General features: G+C 41.1%; 1 protein-coding gene across 1 annotated transcript; it reads left to right on the top strand.

Moving 5' to 3' along the window:
* The first annotated feature begins 6,528 nt into the window (after positions 1-6,528).
* Positions 6,529-17,280, top strand: pdk2a (pyruvate dehydrogenase kinase 2a). Its single transcript, XM_021564981.3, has 11 exons — positions 6,529-7,000; positions 9,746-9,887; positions 12,556-12,627; positions 12,719-12,903; positions 12,995-13,084; positions 13,286-13,363; positions 13,748-13,824; positions 13,915-14,013; positions 14,730-14,840; positions 15,093-15,206; positions 15,518-17,280. The coding sequence occupies exons 1-11, from the start codon at positions 6,883-6,885 to the stop codon at positions 15,659-15,661; spliced, it is 1,230 nt and encodes a 409-aa protein (XP_021420656.1). The 5' UTR covers positions 6,529-6,882; the 3' UTR covers positions 15,662-17,280.

The raw sequence follows: 17,280 nt of genomic DNA, 5'->3' as shown, positions 1-17,280 counted from the left end.
ATACATCTTGGCAGCAGCACAACATGGTAGCAGCGCAAAACACGGTACAAACATTATTGGGAACAGACAACAGCACAAAGGGCAAGAAGGTAGAGCCAACAATACATTATGCAAAGCAGCCACAACTGTCAGTAAGAGTGTCCATGATTGAGTCTTTGAATGAAGAGATTGAGATAAAACTGTTCAGTTTGAGTGTGTTTTGCAGCTCGTTCCAGTAGCTAGATGCAGCGAACTGAAAAGAGGAGCAACCAAGGGATATGTGTGCTTTGGCGACCTTTAACAGAATGTGACTGTCAGAACGGGTGTCGTATGTGGAGGATGAGGGCTGCAGTAGATATCTCAGATAGGGGGAGTGAGGCCTAAGAGGGTTTTATAAATAAGCATCAACCAGTGGGTCTTGCGACGGGTATACAGAGATGACCAGTTTACAGAGGAGTATAGAGTGCAGTGATATGTCCCATAAGAAGCATTGGTGGCAAATCTGATGGCCGAATGGTAAAGAACATCTCGCCGCTCAAGAGCACCATTACCTGCCAATTTTTAAATGATGTCTCCGTAATCTAGCATGGGTAGGATGGTCATCTGAATCAGGATTAGTTTGGCAGCTGGGGTGAATGAGGAATGATTATGATAGAGGAAACCTAGTCTAGATTTAACTTTATTCTGCAGCTTTGATATGTGCTGAAAGAAGGACAATGTACTGTCAAGCCAAACTCCCAAGTACTTGTATGAGGTGACTACCTCAACCTCTAAACCCTCAGAGTTAGTAATCACACCTGTGGGGAGAGGGGCATTCTTCCTACCAAACCACATTACCTTTGTTTTGGAGGTGTTCAGAACAAGGTTAAGGGTACAGAAAGCTTGTTGGACACTAAGAAAGATTTGTTGTAGAGCATTTAACACAAAATCCGGGGAGGGGCCCGCTGAGTATAAGACTATCATCTGCATATAAATGGATGAGAGAGCTTCCTACTGCCTGAGCTATGTTGTTGATGTAAATTGAGAAGAGCGTGGGGCCTACCTTGGGTGACAGGCAGTGGCTGAGACAGTAGATGTTCTGACTTTATACACTGCGCTCTTTGATAGAGGTAGTTAGCAAACCAGGCCAAAGACCCCTCAGAGACACCAATATTCCTTAGCCGGCCCACAAGAATGGAATGGTCTACCCTATCAAAAGCTTTGGCCAAGTCAATAAAAATAGCAGCACCACATTGCTTAGAATCAAGGGCAATGGTGACATCATTGAGGATCTTTAAGGTTGCAGTGACACACCCATAACCTGAACGGAAACCAGATTGCATACCAGAGAACACTATAGACATCAAGAAAGCCAGTCAGTTGATTATTGACAATTTTTTCCAACACTTTTGATAAACAGAGCAAAATAGAAATTGGCCTATAACAGGATCAGCTTGATCTCCCCCTTTAAATAAAGGACACACTGTGGCTGCTTTCCAAGCAATGGGAACTTCCCCAGAGAGGAGAGACAGGTTAAAAAGGTCAGCGATAGGCTTGGCGATGATAGGGGCTGAAATCTTAAAGATGAAAGGATCTAAACCATCTGATCCAGGTGGTTTTGGGGGGGTCAAGTTCCATGAGCTCCTTTAGCACCTCAGACTCAGTGTCTGCCTGCAGGGGAACACTTTGTAGAGGGGCAGGGGGGAAATAGGGAGGAGCATCGGGGCTAGACGCATTAGAAGGTGTGGGAGATGAGGAAATGTTGAACATGCTGTCACGTTCTGACCTTAGTTCTGTTATTATATCTTTGTTTTAGTATGGTCAGGGCGTGAGTTGGGTGGGTTGTCTATGTTCGTTTTTCTATCATTTGGGATTTCTGTGTTCGGCCTAGTATGGTTCTCAATCAGAGGCAGCTGTCAATCGTTGTCCCTGATTGAGAATCATACTTAGGTAGCCTGGTTTCACTTTTGAGTTGTGGGTGTTTATTTTCCGTGTTTGTATTTGTGCCATACGGGACTGTTTAGTTTGTTTCACGTTGTTTATTTTGTAGTGTTCAGTTTTCTTATTAAATTATGGACACTTACCACGCTGCAAATTGGTCCGATCTATCTTACTCCTCATCAGAGGAATGAGGCATGGCTGAGTGAAATAGGAATCCTGACAAAAAGCTCAGCCATGTGCTCCTTGTCAGTAATAAACACATCATCAACATTAAGGGACATGGGCAGCTGTGAGGAGGAGGGTTAATTCTCCAGGTTTTTAACCATTTTCCAGAACTTCTTGGGGTTAGACCCACAGAGAGAGAATTGCTCCTTAAGGTAACTAACTTTGGCCTTCCGGATAGCCTGAGTGCACTTATTTCTAATTTGCCTAAACGAGAGCCAGTCAGCCATAGTATGCGTGTGCCAAGCCTTTCACCAAATGGAATTCTTGAGGTGGAGTAACTCTGCAAGATCAAGGTCAAACCTGGGGATGAACCTGTTTTTAATCCTCATTTTATTTATGGAGGCGTGTTTGTTAACAATACCACTGAAAATATTTAAAAATAAGGTCCAAGTGTCTTCAACAGAAGGAATTAAACTGATTCTATACCAATTTACAGAGGCCAGGTCATGAAGGAAGGCTTGCTCATCAAAGTTTTTTAGCAAGTGTGTATGACAAATCAGGACAGGTCATTTCACTGAGAGTCATTACAAACACATAATCCTGATACCTATCAGGATTATTTGTGAGGATAACATCAAGGAGGGTATCCTTTTCTGGGTGTTTGGAGTCGTACCTTGTGGGATTGGTAATAATCTGATAAATATTTAGGGAGTCCCATTGCTTTAGGACTTGGTCAGGTTGTTTAAGCATGTCCCAGTTTAGGTCACCTAGCAGGACAAATTCAAACTTAGTATAAGGGACCAGGAAAGAGCTTAGGGCAGGTAGAGTACAGGCCGGTGCTGATGGTGAATGATAACACCCAGCAACAGTCAACAAATTAGCTATTTGAAAGAATGTTTAAAACCAGCGAATCAAATTGTTTGGGTACAGACTTGGTGGAGACACTGAGCACTGAAGGTGTTCGTTGGTAAAGATTGCCACTCCACCACCTTTGGAAGATCTGTCTTGCCGAAAAACGTTATAACCAGAAAGGTTAACATCAGTGTTCAATACATTATTTCTTAACGTCTCAGTATTGACCAACACATCTGGATTTTAGGGGAGGGCATTCACTCAGTACCATTAATATGCTAATTCAAAGCAATTAGTGAATTATTATCCAAGAATATATTGATTTGTTGTTAGGTACTAGTAATTACACACATGTATAAGAGCCAGGGTTGTAGATTAGAAAATAATGCTGAATGGTGTTCTTATGATCACCACATGGGGGTGTATAATCATAGGGGAAGTGCTTTACATGGTATTTCTACATTATTGACACCTGAAAACAAAGTGACTAATACTGTCAGATTGAGCTGTATTTAGGCATCGACCATTAGTTGGCGAACTGCTGGCAAAATTAATACAGAATAGTTAGATAGGCGTAGGTGTAGCAGAATAATTTGATGAGATGAGACTTTATTCTGCATGACTCTCTTGCACCTTTCATAGTTATTGAATTACACTCCAGCTTGTTTTTTTCCCCCAATCTTTCAATCATACAGTACAGTGTAATCTATGGAGAGTTGTTTTGAATAGCCAAGTTTATCTAAAAATTGATCAAGGGAGAAAGTACTTCATATGAGGTTGCACCTTACTGGCATAGCTTATGTAATGATGGATTTGATGGTGAAAATGCATGTCCCCCCTAACAATGGTCAGTGCCATACGGGATCCTTGGGACATCCCTAACCATAACCTTTACCTAACCCTAACCTTCACCATTTTACATTAACTTCAATGGGGTAGGGACATCCCAAGGATCTTGGATTGCATGGACCCCCCAACAATGGCATTCTTATTCAAAACAGCGGATTGTCAGTTGCCAGGGGCTTACGCTTGGAGGGACAATTTCCATGCCCAAGAGAGAGAAAGGACCATGGATGCAGACCATGCAGACAGTACAGACAGGTGGCTGATGGATAGCACTATACAGTAGGCTACTGAGCGACTGACAAACCTTTACGTAAATAAACACAATGCCATTAAATAAGATTACAATTGATAACACAACCCTCGTGGTATTGTACCATGTCAAATAAAATGCTATTGTCAACTGCTGTGAAGCTTTCTTTTTTGCTTCATGAAATTTGAAATGATAGATATTTATCAGTGTACTACGTGTGATCCATACACACACACCTAACAATTATTGTTCAAGGTTATTTGATGGGTCATTCCACGAATAGAGTGCCTTTCGGGGAGTGTACTTTATTTCACCTTTAACAGTCTGGCATAAAGAGAACATGTTCAACTTCATTACAAACATGTTTTCACATGTCAAGAGGTAAAATTCAGAAAAAGTACTAAATCATCCTATATTAGCCATAGCTTCTCTTGTGACAGGGGGGATGGAAACGTGTTGTGTGCAACAGGGAGGGACAATTGAATGCAAGCATAATGAAAAATGTGTACATGTATTAAAATAATCTAGCCTATTTGGGGCAGTGGAGGCTGCAGAGTGGAGAATGGCTCATAATAATGTCCGGGAACGTAGCAAATGGAATGGTAAACACCTGGAAACCATGTGTTTGATGTATTTGATACCCTTCTACTGACTCTTCTCCAGTTATTACCACAAGCGCATTCTCCCCAATTAAGGTGCCACCAACCTACTGTGATCAAGGGTTGATGTGTTATGCCTAAATCGGACCTAAATCGGAAGTTTACTACTTGGGAGATATCAGAATCAACCAATAGGAAGCTCTACGCAAATAACTTAAGTTCATTTTAACTTGGAGGTTCCTAGTTCTGACTAGAACTTGAATGCAGCAATACCTTTGAATATTTAAGATCCAAAGCAGTCATTTTTATCTCAACATCAAATAATTTCTGGGTAACAATTAAGTACCTTACTGTGATTGTTTTCAATTAAAATGGTCAAAAAGAAACAAAAACAGCTTGTTAGCTGAGAGTAATTTCTCAAGCAAGAATTGTGCCAGGACTGTCTGTTATGAATCCACTGCCGGAGACTCTTAACATACCATCTCACAGTCCTCTCAGAGATGCAAACACTAACTTTCTAACCTTTGCAGTAGGCAACCTTCCCGCACTGGAAACTGTCCTTTTACACCTAGGGCCCTGGTCAATGATTGGTTAACAGGTTAGTTGTTAGGGCGGTTGCTAGTGGGCCAGACATCTGCCCGTCTGTCACTTTTCAGTCTCCTTCAAGCAGTCACAGAGAGAGCAGCAAGCGCATAACAAATGTCATTTTTATTTGTCACATGCTTCTTAAATAACAGGTGTAGACTAACAGTGAAATGCTTATTTACGGGCACTTCCCAACAATGCAGAGAAAAAAGAGATATAGAAAAAGAATAGAGAGGAATAAATACACAATGAGTAACGATAACTTGGCTTTATACTCAGGGTACCAGTACTGAGTTGATGTGCAGGGGTATGATGTAATCTCTGTCCTGCACAACTGGACTAATTCATATCTCTGGACATGTGGGATGGTGTGCGTGTATAAAGTTGTGTATTTGTGTATATTATGGCCAGTTGTTCAGCAGCATGTCAGCTTAAATTTCAATACAGTCCTTTATCACAGCTTTATTCTGATATCTGTGCATTCTTGCCCTGGTGTATTCATTAGGTATGTGTACATTCATTGCTTCTGTTTTCTCCTGTTACAGAGCCACTAGCTTTCCATGTCCCTTTCATTTCTGTGTGTGCCAATAAAGTATCCTTGTGTGTAACTCTGAGGTTGCCTCATTCCCATCTTACCCAGGGAGGTGCTAGAGGATCACAGACCAGCAAACACAGAGAGCCATGTCACTCTCTTTCACTGTCTGGGAGTGGTCTGAGTAGGGGGGAACGGACTGAAAACTAGCTGTTATGATGTCACCAGGCAGGACAAAATTCCATCCCACCAAAACAGGCAAAAATTTGAGGTGGTCTTTTCAAATGGCTCCATCACTAACTAAAAGGGCATTATCATAATTTTCACAATATTATTCCCACCTCAGTGGGACTGTTTATGTGTTTTATTGTGGTAGTGCATTGGGGTGCAATTATCATATGATGGCTGCAGCTTCTGTGGTCAACACATCATAGAGATACCCATGAAACCTAGGTGTCAAACAAGGAAATGGTTCCAATCGTTTTTCCACCATTCATTTTTCCCATAGGCGATTTTAGAAACACTTAAAATAAGGGCTGTGTTTCGTGTAGGCGCAAATATTGATAAAAGTCACATTGTCTTAGAGAGATTTACACGGTTATCAAAACGTCAGATCAGGGTAAGCCTACACGAAACACAGCCCTTATTGTATGTGTTTCTAAAATCCCCTGAAAAACGAATGGTGGACAAACGATTGGAACCATTTCCCTGTTTGACCGCTAGGTTTTATGGGTATTATGACTCATACTGTGGTACTCTATTGGAAGCCTACTTATTCAGAGCATCTTGCAACTTTGGATGAGAGGACATTCTACCCTCAAACTGTCCAGCAGTTCTATTTCCAGAGCCTGATATTTCTAGAGCCTTCTATTTCAAAATAAACCCATTTGTAAAAATAAAATAGAAAATAAGCCTATTTGTAAGAAGCTAGAAGCTGAGAAAGGTTGTGGGTGCGTCAATTGTCTCGTCAGAAGCCCCTCCCCTCCGACGGACCCACAACCTTTTTATTGGATGGAAAAACAACCACTTTGGTGTCCTATTGGCTGCAGGTTTTCACCGAGCCTGTTCTTTTGGGCAATCAACATTGGAACAGAAAGAGCACTTGTAGTAGCCCTATTTTTTTCCCCCAAAGCGATTTACTGAAGACGTCAACGATGAAATTCGTGAGATTTATAATGAAAAATGCTACATTGGCCAATGTGCCTAAACATATAGAACATTTTGCAAAATTTTCGCCGTCACCACTCTCTATGAAACAATTTCTCGATTTTGGTGAGTAAGCCCTTCAATGTTGCTACCATGTTGGACAACTGACAATTATTTAATGCAATATGTAACAATGAGCTGAGGCAATGCAATTCAATTTGAGTTTTATCGCGCTCTTGTTTTGGAGCGACATAGGTGGCTAGTGTGATTTATGACTTTGCACCACTTTGAGTGGTCAGATTCAGAGAGATTATTGTTTTGAATGACAGATACAAGACTATGCTTGTCTTGGCATGTACGCATTTGTTTCAGTTTGCTCTACTGGGCGAAATTCCTGGATATTTTGGTCCGCCTTTCCTAGACTAGGCTAGTTCATAGCGCTGAGTATTGCGTCAGCATTTGTAGCAAACTCCCATTTAACTGTTAGTCAGAAGCAATGTTCCCTCTAAATGTTTTCGCCACTGAGCAAATGTCATTTATGCTGAGCGAAAACTTGAACGTTGTGAAAACTCTGCAACTTCCAGCGCGCGTTTACTGTGAACACCGAGTCTGTAACTGCTTTAAGTTAGTTTTAAGTTGCCAAGTAGGCTACTTCATCATAATGTGGGTCTACCATCAAAAACAATGGAGAAAATAACATTAACATGGAAATGGCTGTTCTATCATTCAGCCTACCGTAACAGCAAATGTGTGGTGTTCAATGTAGGCCTACATTCCATGAGAAAAAACATGCAGGGCTTGACATGAACCTGTTTATCCACTTCTCTTTCAGACAGAGGTGACTGCAAATGTTGTTTGATGCAAGTAACCACTTCACTAAATAAAATGCATTATTCCCATACCATTTATTAGAGAATGAGACATTATGCCATCCTGCTTATTCAAGCCTGTCTCAAAATACAACACTGCCCCTTTAAGACAAACTGCACAGTTTGCAGCTCTCCCTTTGATCTCAGAACAAGCCCGTTTGCTCATGTTGTTAACACAGTCCAGTTCAAAGTGAATGGCACAGATCCATATTTGGCAATGGTCTATTTGCATATAGTCCTACTGCAGCTCTGCTTGGTTATGCCGTGCCGGGCTGAGTCATGTGTCAATGCAATGCAATACAATCCTACACTGACGTGTTCTGCCTACAACAAAATCTCTTGCATAGTTTTGTTTTGGGATGTTTCATTGAAAGTGGCTAATATTGAGTTGATTTGATCACAATTGCCACAGCAAAGAAAAATGTTTAGTGTTAACAGGGAAACTGTAGAACAGCGGTCACCAACCTTTGAATCGATCACTTTTAGTCAAAATGCAAGCAGAGCTCTACCTTTCAGATTTTGTTTGTGACTTAAATGTAAGGCTATACAACATTAACCAATTAAAAACAGTACTGTAGCAATGAGGTTTGTGCAGTAAGCTATAGGCCCAATACATTTTCACCACATTGACTTTGCTTGAATTTCCCTGCCAATGCATTGATTGGGCCATCAATAAAACGTTTCAACATCGAGGTAGTCTCTATGGTCACACTGGTAATAGATCAGTTGTTGTACTACTTGAGGCACAGCCGAGTGAGCTTGCTTTTTATTTTACTGGGCTGATGTGCCTGCATCAGCTGGTCAGTCTCAGCTGAGGGAGAGCGCAGCAAACTGAGTGCCCGCTTCTCAACATCCCTCTGCTCTCCATTTCCTCGACTGACACTGACCAAAAGGGGACACCGTCTTCCAGCTCATGGCGAAACTCGAGCCGCACCACATTACTTCTGCCTCATGCACAAATTCATGTTGTTACTCCTATGAACAGAGAAATATTCCTTTTTTAAAAAGACCCAAGCCACTAATGACAACAATGCAAGCCTATGGATACACTTTCCTACTCATTCATTACTGCTGCGGTGCTTGTTTGTTCCCTGAGTGGAAATAAGAGCCTGGATTTTATGGCTTATAGAAGTGTTTAATACAAATGGTTGACAGTGCTGAGTAAGAACTGAAACATTAACTCACTCTAAACAGCGGTTTGTTGACAGTCTCTCTCTAGTCATGGTTTAATGTTTTGAAATCTCACAGTAATAACATTGCTTTAGCTTTCTTTTATGTCTGCTATGTTACTGCAGACACTAATCTGAGCCATCCGATTGGCCAGCGGTAGGCCTACAGTGTAGAGGTCGACCGATTATGATTTTTCAACACCGATTATTGGAGGACAAAAAAAATGTAATGACAATTACAACAATACTGAATGAACACTTATTTTAACTTAATATAATACATCAATAAAATCAATTTAGCCTCAAATAAAAACATGTTCAATTTGGTTTAAATAATGCAAAAAGCAGTGTTGGAGAAGAAAGTAAAAGTGCAATATGTGCCATGAAAGAACGCTAATGTTTAAGTGCCTTGCTCAGAACATGAGAACATATGAAAGCTGGTGGTTCCTTTTAACATGAGTCTTCAATATTCCCAGGTAAGAAGTTTTAGGTTGTAGTTAAAGGACTTTCTCTCGATACCATTTGTATTTAATATACCTTTGACTATTAGATGTTCTTATAGGCACTTTAGTATTGCCATTCGGGAAATGTAAAAGCTGATTTTTTTTTTTATACCATAGTTAACACATTTTAGCGACTGGTAAGGCATTCTGGATTGTAGGCAAGCCTTCGGTGACAGGAAAAGTTTATCGAACCAGAGGGCTGGTAAATGTGTTTGTTTTAGGAATACAGAATGTATCCTTCAGCGACAGGAGCCCATTATGTACAGGTCTCCCAGAGCAAAGAAGCTAGGCCTGCCTGCCTCTACTTTATTTAATTTTTTTCCCCCCCAGGTTCCACCAATGCATGCGAGGCGACATCATTTGTCTTTTTGAGACAAGAGCTACCTGTGCGACTATCTAACATCATGAAGGAGATCAATTTGCTACCTGACCGATTGCTTACAACCCCATCCGTGCAGATGGTGCAGAGCTGGTAAGAGTGATTATTCTAAGTGCAGTTAAGTTTGAGGGTGATACTGAATAGTTTTTTTTTTTTTTAGATCAAGTTTTATTGTTTCATTCACTTTTGAAAATGTAGTTCATATAAGCTATTTACAGAAAAACACAGCCAATTTTCCAGCCAAAGAGAGGAGTCCCAAAAAAGCAGAAATTGATAAAATTAATCACTAACCTTTGATCTTCATCAGATGACACTCATAGGACTTCATGTCACATAATGTGTTTTGTTCGATAAAGTGCATATTTATATCCAAAAATCTCATTTTACATTGGCGTGTTATGTTCAGTAGTTCCAAAACATGCAGTGATTTTGCAGAGGGCCACATCAATTTACAGAAATACTCATAATAAACACTGATAAAAGATACACTTCTCCTTAATGCAACCCGCTGTGTCAGATAAAAATTATGGAAAATGCATACCATGCAATAATCTGAGTATGGCGCTCAGAGACAAACAGCCAGAGATATCCGCCATGTTGTGGAGTCAACATTAGTCAGAAATAGCATTATAAATAGTCACTTACCTTTGCTCTTCATCAGAATGCACTCCCAGGAATCCCAGTTCCAAAATAAATGTTTGATTTGTTCGATAAAGTTCATAATTTATGTCCAAATACCTCCTTTTGTTAGGGCGTTTGGTAAATCCAAACGTGCGTGCAATTCCAGCCGAAAGGTCGGATGAAAAGTCCAAAAAGTTATATTACAGGTCGTAGAAACATGTCAAAAGAAGTGTATAATCAATCTTTAGGATGTTGTCATAAATCTTCAATAATGTTCCAACCGCAAGTTAACTTTCACATGACCGCGCGTCACAAGCTTGTGGCAATCTGCCAGACACCTGGCTCAATCCCCTCTCATTCGGCCCCCCTTCACAGTAGAAGCATCATACACGGTTCTAAAGACTGTTGACATCTAGTGGAAGCTTTAGGAAGATATATTAGAATGGCAATGAGTTGAAAAACTACAAACCTCAGATTTCCCACTTCCTGGTTGGATTCTTTTCTCTCAGGTTTTCGCCTGCCATACGAGTTCTGTTATACTCAGACGACATTCAAACAGTTTTAGAAACTTCAGTGTTTTCTATCCAAATATACCAATTATATGCATATTCTGGCTTTTATGGCTGAGTAGCGGGCAGTTTACTCTGGGCACTTTATTCATCCAAGCTACTCAATACTGCCCCAGTCACCAAGAAGTTAAGAGGAATAAGTGGACCTGTGCCACCACTGCGACGACCAGATGCTCTCAGAGAGAACAATCAGATGAATAAAGAGCAGCTGGAGTAGCAGTGCTCTCGGGTGTTCCACGTCTCCGTCAGGGCCAAATATTCAAGGGACTGAAGGTCAGCATAGGCTGAGTTGAACTCAGCGTTCTTGACCGCAGATCGGCAGTTCCAAACACTGCCAGATACCCTGAATTGCACTAAATTACAAGGGTTGCAGCCAAGGAGTGGGGAGTGTCTATAAAGGCTACAGGGAGAGGTGCAAATGGGTATAGAAAACACACATAGTTGCCAAAGCTACAAAAGAGCAACATTTTGAATCTGTAAATAACTAGGTAAGATACTCAAGTGAGAGTGGTGTGGAGCCTTCCTCTCTTTCTTTCCTCGAACAACTCCGCAAAACCGTTTTTGTTTCGGCAACGGTCTTAGTTTTGCGACAAACCTGAGAAACCAGGGGATTGGTTAGCAGAGGTGGAGAGCATGCCTCCCTGTACTAATTGCTGATTGCCTTGTAGAGGTGAAACCACTCCCCCTCCAATACAGCCACTGATTACCTTGATCCTGGTTGATGTGTCAACAACTATCTGCAAGTGATGCAGTTCACACACCAAGTAGGCCACTGGGAAGATATGCAGCACTTAAAGTAGAGGGCCCCAGCTAGCAAAAAGACAGTACTATGTCACAACAGATAAAGACAAAAAAAGTATACTTATCACTTCTGAAGATATCAGGAGTCCTCTAGCTATAGAATGAACATTTTTCAATGATTCTTTTCAAGGATTTTATGTAATCTATCACAAGACATCAAGTGGCTCTTTTGGGTACTTCAGATTATCCTTGGCCCTCTGTCTGGCCTTATCACATGTTAAATAATTACGGCTTTTAAATAAGAAATAGAATGACAAAGCATATATTTAGGATAATGTTTTACAGCTATCAATGTATTGAATACCATTTGGTGTTTTAATGTGAGGGTTTCAGCATGAAATATCCTTTAATTTATGTTACTATGTCAATATGCATTTGTTCATGTTTTGACGTCAAACTGGTGGCAGTTGTGCAAAAAAGTCAATAGTTGGAAGAGTTGCCGAGTTAATTGAAAAATGCCATTGTTGATTAGATGCTTTCTTATCTAGGCTATTTTCTCTTGAACCATATGGTCTGTCTATTAGAAACTCAAGGACAATATGGACACTGATGAATGAATACTATATATGAATAGATTTAAAAAAAAGTTCAAGTATAAATGACCAAAATGAAAATAGATCGTCATTGGCTTTCTGTTAATTACTGAAGATTCCGGGAACTTTGGTTAATTACCGGTAGCTTTGCAACCCTAGTTATAAGTTGTATTGCTGCAGCTAAACATATACGCCACACTACTCCGGAATGATGCAAACTGAAAAATGTGTTTTCAGGTATGTGCAGAGCTTGATGGAAATCCTTGCGTTCTTGGACAAGACTCCTGACAGCCACAGTGTCCTGGATGAGTAAGTCCTCAATCATCTTTGATAGCCAGGTAGGCCCTCTCAATCTATCTCATGCTGTTTGTCTTACAGTCAGTCACCTTTTATCCTCTAGGTTTGTGGACACCCTGGTGAATATCAGGAACAGGCACAATGAAGTAGTGCCCACCATGGCACAGGGCGTCATTGAGTACAAGTCGGTGTTCGGCCAGGACCCAGTCACCAACCAGAACATTCAGTACTTCCTGGACCGTTTCTACATGAGCCGTATATCTATCCGCATGCTTATCAACCAGCACAGTGAGTACAGATGTCAGTCCACTAAGTTATCCATTATTTTAGACAATTGTCGGCCATTTTGAAACTGACTTTTCCACTCATTGTGCTGTAGCTCTTGTGTTTGATGGAGCAACGAATCCACTTCACCCCAACACAATAGGGAGCATCGACCCTCACTGTGATGTCACAGAGGTGGTCAGAGGTAGAAAATAATAATTCATGGATCTTTAATGTGGTGTTGAGCTGTCATAGATTATAAAGACTTGTAATATCCTATGGGTGCATGGAGAGAATAGAGGTGACCAATTGTATTTTTTTGATGTAGTGAAATATATATATTTTTTAATTTCTCTTGTACTCAAACACCCTTATTGTGTCATTTCATGGTGTTGTATTTTTCCAGATGCTTACCAGAGCGCCAAGTTGGTGTGTGATCAGTACTATCTGAGCTCGCCAGACCTGATGCTGCAAGAAATGAATGGTAAGAACCAAACCAAGAGTAACTAATCATCTATTCCACTGATATCACCTATGACGCATGCATGTAGATGACCATTTTATGCTAATTTGGGAGTCTTGGATGAAATTGTCTGAGTGCCACCGCTGTGTGTACCAACAGTCTCTTCTGTCTGGACCTGAGGGCCAAGTAATTATTCCAGCGAGGCAGAAGTAATGGATAAGTGGCGATGGCTGGCTGGCTGCCTCGAACAATATTGACACTGTGACTAAATCCCCCTCTCTTCCCAGAATAATCAAAATGGATGTCAACAGAATCTGTCAATGACTCTTTACATCCTAATGGCTTTTGTATTTTAATTATACTGCAGATGTTGTTTATTCATTTATTCTCTTTTGCTTTACCCAGTCAACAACCGGAAACAACCTATAAGCATTGTCTATGTGCCCTCCCATCTCTACCACATGTTGTTTGAGCTTTTCAAGGTATGGTAGAACCTGCATTAAAAATGTATTCTTAGATTGAAGATGTTAGTCACTTGTGAATGTTATTTTGTCTATTGGTCCATTTTCCAGAATGCTATGAGGGCCACAATTGAGAACCATGATGCCAGCAACAGGCTACCACCCATTCAAGTCATGGTGGCCATTGGAGGAGAGGACCTGTCAATCAAGGTACAGTATGTTAGTGAATTGTATTGCTATGTTTAAAAACATTACAATTGCCATTATTCTCAATTAATACCATTGTCACACTCACAAGTGCTAATGATAATCTGTGGCATAATGAATTGACATTTTATTTGTATCCACCCCCCAAATCCTTATTAAAGCTGTTATGTAAGATTTTGACCCTTATTAATTCTGTTTAATGTTAAACCAAGCTGCTAATCCCAGATTAGATTAACAGGATTAGGTCTACATTGACTTCCATACTAAGAGCCCATTAACCTTGTCCTGCAGTAACTTGATCTCAGTACTGCTTGTTCTTTTGGTGAGCTGACCGGTGCACCTGGGGAGTATTCATTACTCTGATTCTGTGGCAAAGCATTTCTTAAATGGGGAAGGCCCTACCTGAATTTGTTCAATAGAAACTCAATTCTCTGTTTACTTCCGTTTGGTCCTTAAACGGTTTCCGTAAGGAATACGCCCCTTGTAGTGACATAAAGAGGGAGAGGGAACTGAGTGGCCTTATTGTCCAGTTACCTTGACGATATGCAGAATAGATGCCTTGGTTTGGCCTATCGTAAGGCAGGCTGTTGAATTCAAGCCAATGGCACGAGGGGCACCCACCTTTCTGGCAGCATCTCCACCTTTTTTATGACTGGCCATTCCTCTGCCTGACTTTTTTTTCCTTCTCTTTCTCTCCCTCACTCTCTGGCAACGCGTAGGTGAGTGACAGGGGTGGCGGAGTCCCTTTCAGGAAGATTGAGAATCTTTTCAGCTACATGTACTCTACGGCCCCCACGCCAGAGAGGGGTGAGCACTCTCAGACCCCATTGGTGAGTGCCTCTGCTCTTTGTCAAGTCTATTCTTTCACGGACCAGGTTCGTATTCAGGAGGGTGCAACATACTGAACATTTCCGGTAGAAATGCTGTGAAGTAGAGCTGACATGTTTCCTTACTCTACATGTCAGAGAGGCATGTCTGTCTGTTCTACACAATACATATTTATATCCAAACTTTCCAAAACACTCATGTTTATCAGACTGTTGAAGCAGCCGTGGTTTAGAGCCGTGTCGTGTTCTCTCCAGGCTGGCTTTGGCTACGGCCTGCCCATCTCCCGGCTCTACGCTCAGTACTTCCAGGGAGACCTGCAGCTCTACTCTATGGAGGGTTACGGCACTGACGCTGTCATCCACATGAAGGTAAGCTACATACTGAGACAATGGGACTTGTGTAATTGTCATATAACTCGTCTGACTATGGATTCATTCGAATTTTGTATTTTTTTCATTTAGCAGACGCTCTTATCCAGAGCTACTTACAATTAGTGCATTCATGTTAAGATAGCTAGGTGAGACAACAACACATCACAATCGTATCAGTTACATTTTTCTATTGACAAAGTACTTATCAGCAAAGGCCGTGCTAGTGGGGAAAAGAGAAGTGACCTTTCTTTCTTTTGGGGGGGGATGCTTTGAACACACAATACAACTCGATCTCCTTCCCTCCACAGGCCTTGTCCACAGACTCTGTGGAGAGGCTCCCGGTGTACAACAAGACAGCTCTGCGGAATTACAAGGTTAGCCAGGAGGCAGACGACTGGTGTGTGCCCAGCAGAGAACCCCTGGACCTGACCATTTACAGGGTAGCCAAATGAGGATAATGTCGACGCCACCCTGGTTAGATTGAGGCTCTGTATGCCAACAGCCAAGGCAGACAGCCACCTAACCCCGCCCACATATGACTGGATGTTTTCCATCCTTGTTTTGGCATTGGCATGTTTTCTTGTTCTCACAATGATGCCCTTCATGGTTTTCTTTTAGCTTAGATTATAAAAACATATAATCTTTGTTCACCTCCATGAGGGTTTTTATGGGAGTGCCAGATGTTGATAATAAAATAAAAAAAAGTTGTCACACTAATTATTCTCCCAAACATTTAATGGGCATACAAACATGGTTGCTTTACCCATGAAATGTTTGGGAGCATAAGAATGTGTGGCTTTCTTTTTCTAGTTTACTCTCCGTTAGTCAGCACTTCTATTAAAAACATTTCTGGGTGTGTCAGTTTATGCCTTTTACTATCGCTCGATGTTGATGAAAAAACATGGGAGGGTGTGCAGGGTAGTGAGGTCCCAATGTCATACTTAATTTTTGGGGGGAGAGATGTGGCAGGGTGGGTCTGAAGACCCAGATACTGTGCCCAGTATGTTGTTGAGAGGGTGTAGCGTGACCGTGGGCGAGTGAGAATATGTAACACCAGTTCAGTATGTTATGGAACGTTCAGGTAGAAACGTTGTGTAGAGCAGCCAAGCCTTTCTATCATGTCGACTAGGGAATCACGGCATCTCTATACGTAACATGTTCTATCTGCAACATTCAGAATGTTGCGTCCTTCTGAACCGGACCGAGGTTGAAAAGACAATCCGATGTGTTGGTTGAACTCTGAGAGGATCTTTATGTACTGTAAACAGAAGTGCGCTGAAGCTGTTGAGGTGTGGTAGAACTCCTTAGATGAACCAGTACTGTAGAATAACTGAATGTCCTGGCGGGCATTAGACCTCCCTTGCTCCAAATCGCTGACTGTCAGAAAATGCCACCTCAGCCTTAACTGCGTCAGTCAAGTTCTCTTTACTTGAACCGTGTACATTATTAACAATGTAGTATTCAATCTATGAGAAGGCTGCTAATGACTTACTTATTTGATTCTAAAATAATATTACGTACTGTTCTACCATGTCTTGATGCCTTCATGAGTATTGGTCCTGATGTCTATATATTGATTTCATCATTTCAAGTACATTTTCTCTTGCCAGTTCAATGGACAGGATTCAACTAACGAAAATGAGTTGGTCTGTTCAGTGTTGTGACGTTCTGTATTCCTGTGAACTCAAGCTCTAGAGAAATACATTGTGGAAACAATTTTACCCAAGTTCATTTGCAGTAAGACAGTGATATACTTTGTGATAGGAAGCCTGTGTTCATCTTTTACGCACCGGCGTTCTATTGCCAGTGGCAAAGTTCATCAGAAGCTAGTTAAAACACATCCCAAAGGGCAAAGCACATCGTTCTTATTGTCTGTGACCCTTAAGATTAGGCCAGTCACATAGGAATATTTGATGCTGTGTATGTGATGGGAAGATTCTCCCAGCCTATCCGCTTTTATCAATTCCCTTTTATTTTGTAATAAACACTATACATTTCTTCAGTTATATTTAAAGTTTTTTTCATTGACATTGTAAATATGTGGTATTATTAAACCTATTTCAATGACAAA

This window comes from Oncorhynchus mykiss, chromosome 16, assembly GCF_057628025.1.
Source record: "Oncorhynchus mykiss isolate SJ-2025 chromosome 16, ASM5762802v1, whole genome shotgun sequence".
Lineage (NCBI taxonomy): Eukaryota > Metazoa > Chordata > Actinopteri > Salmoniformes > Salmonidae > Oncorhynchus > Oncorhynchus mykiss.
This window is presented reverse-complemented; position numbering and strand designations above follow the sequence as displayed.

What these genes read in the sequence shown, in the direction of transcription:
- pdk2a (XM_021564981.3), top strand. Translation starts at nt 6,883, where the DNA reads ATGAAATTCGTGAGATTTATAATGAAAAATGCTACATTGGCCAATGTG. An exon ending in GAAACAATTTCTCGATTTTG is followed by an intron (nt 7,001 to 9,745) that starts GTGAGTAAGCCC and finishes TTTCCCCCCCAG; the next exon opens with GTTCCACCAATGCATGCGAG. An exon ending in CATGCTTATCAACCAGCACA is followed by an intron (nt 12,904 to 12,994) that starts GTGAGTACAGAT and finishes ATTGTGCTGTAG; the next exon opens with CTCTTGTGTTTGATGGAGCA.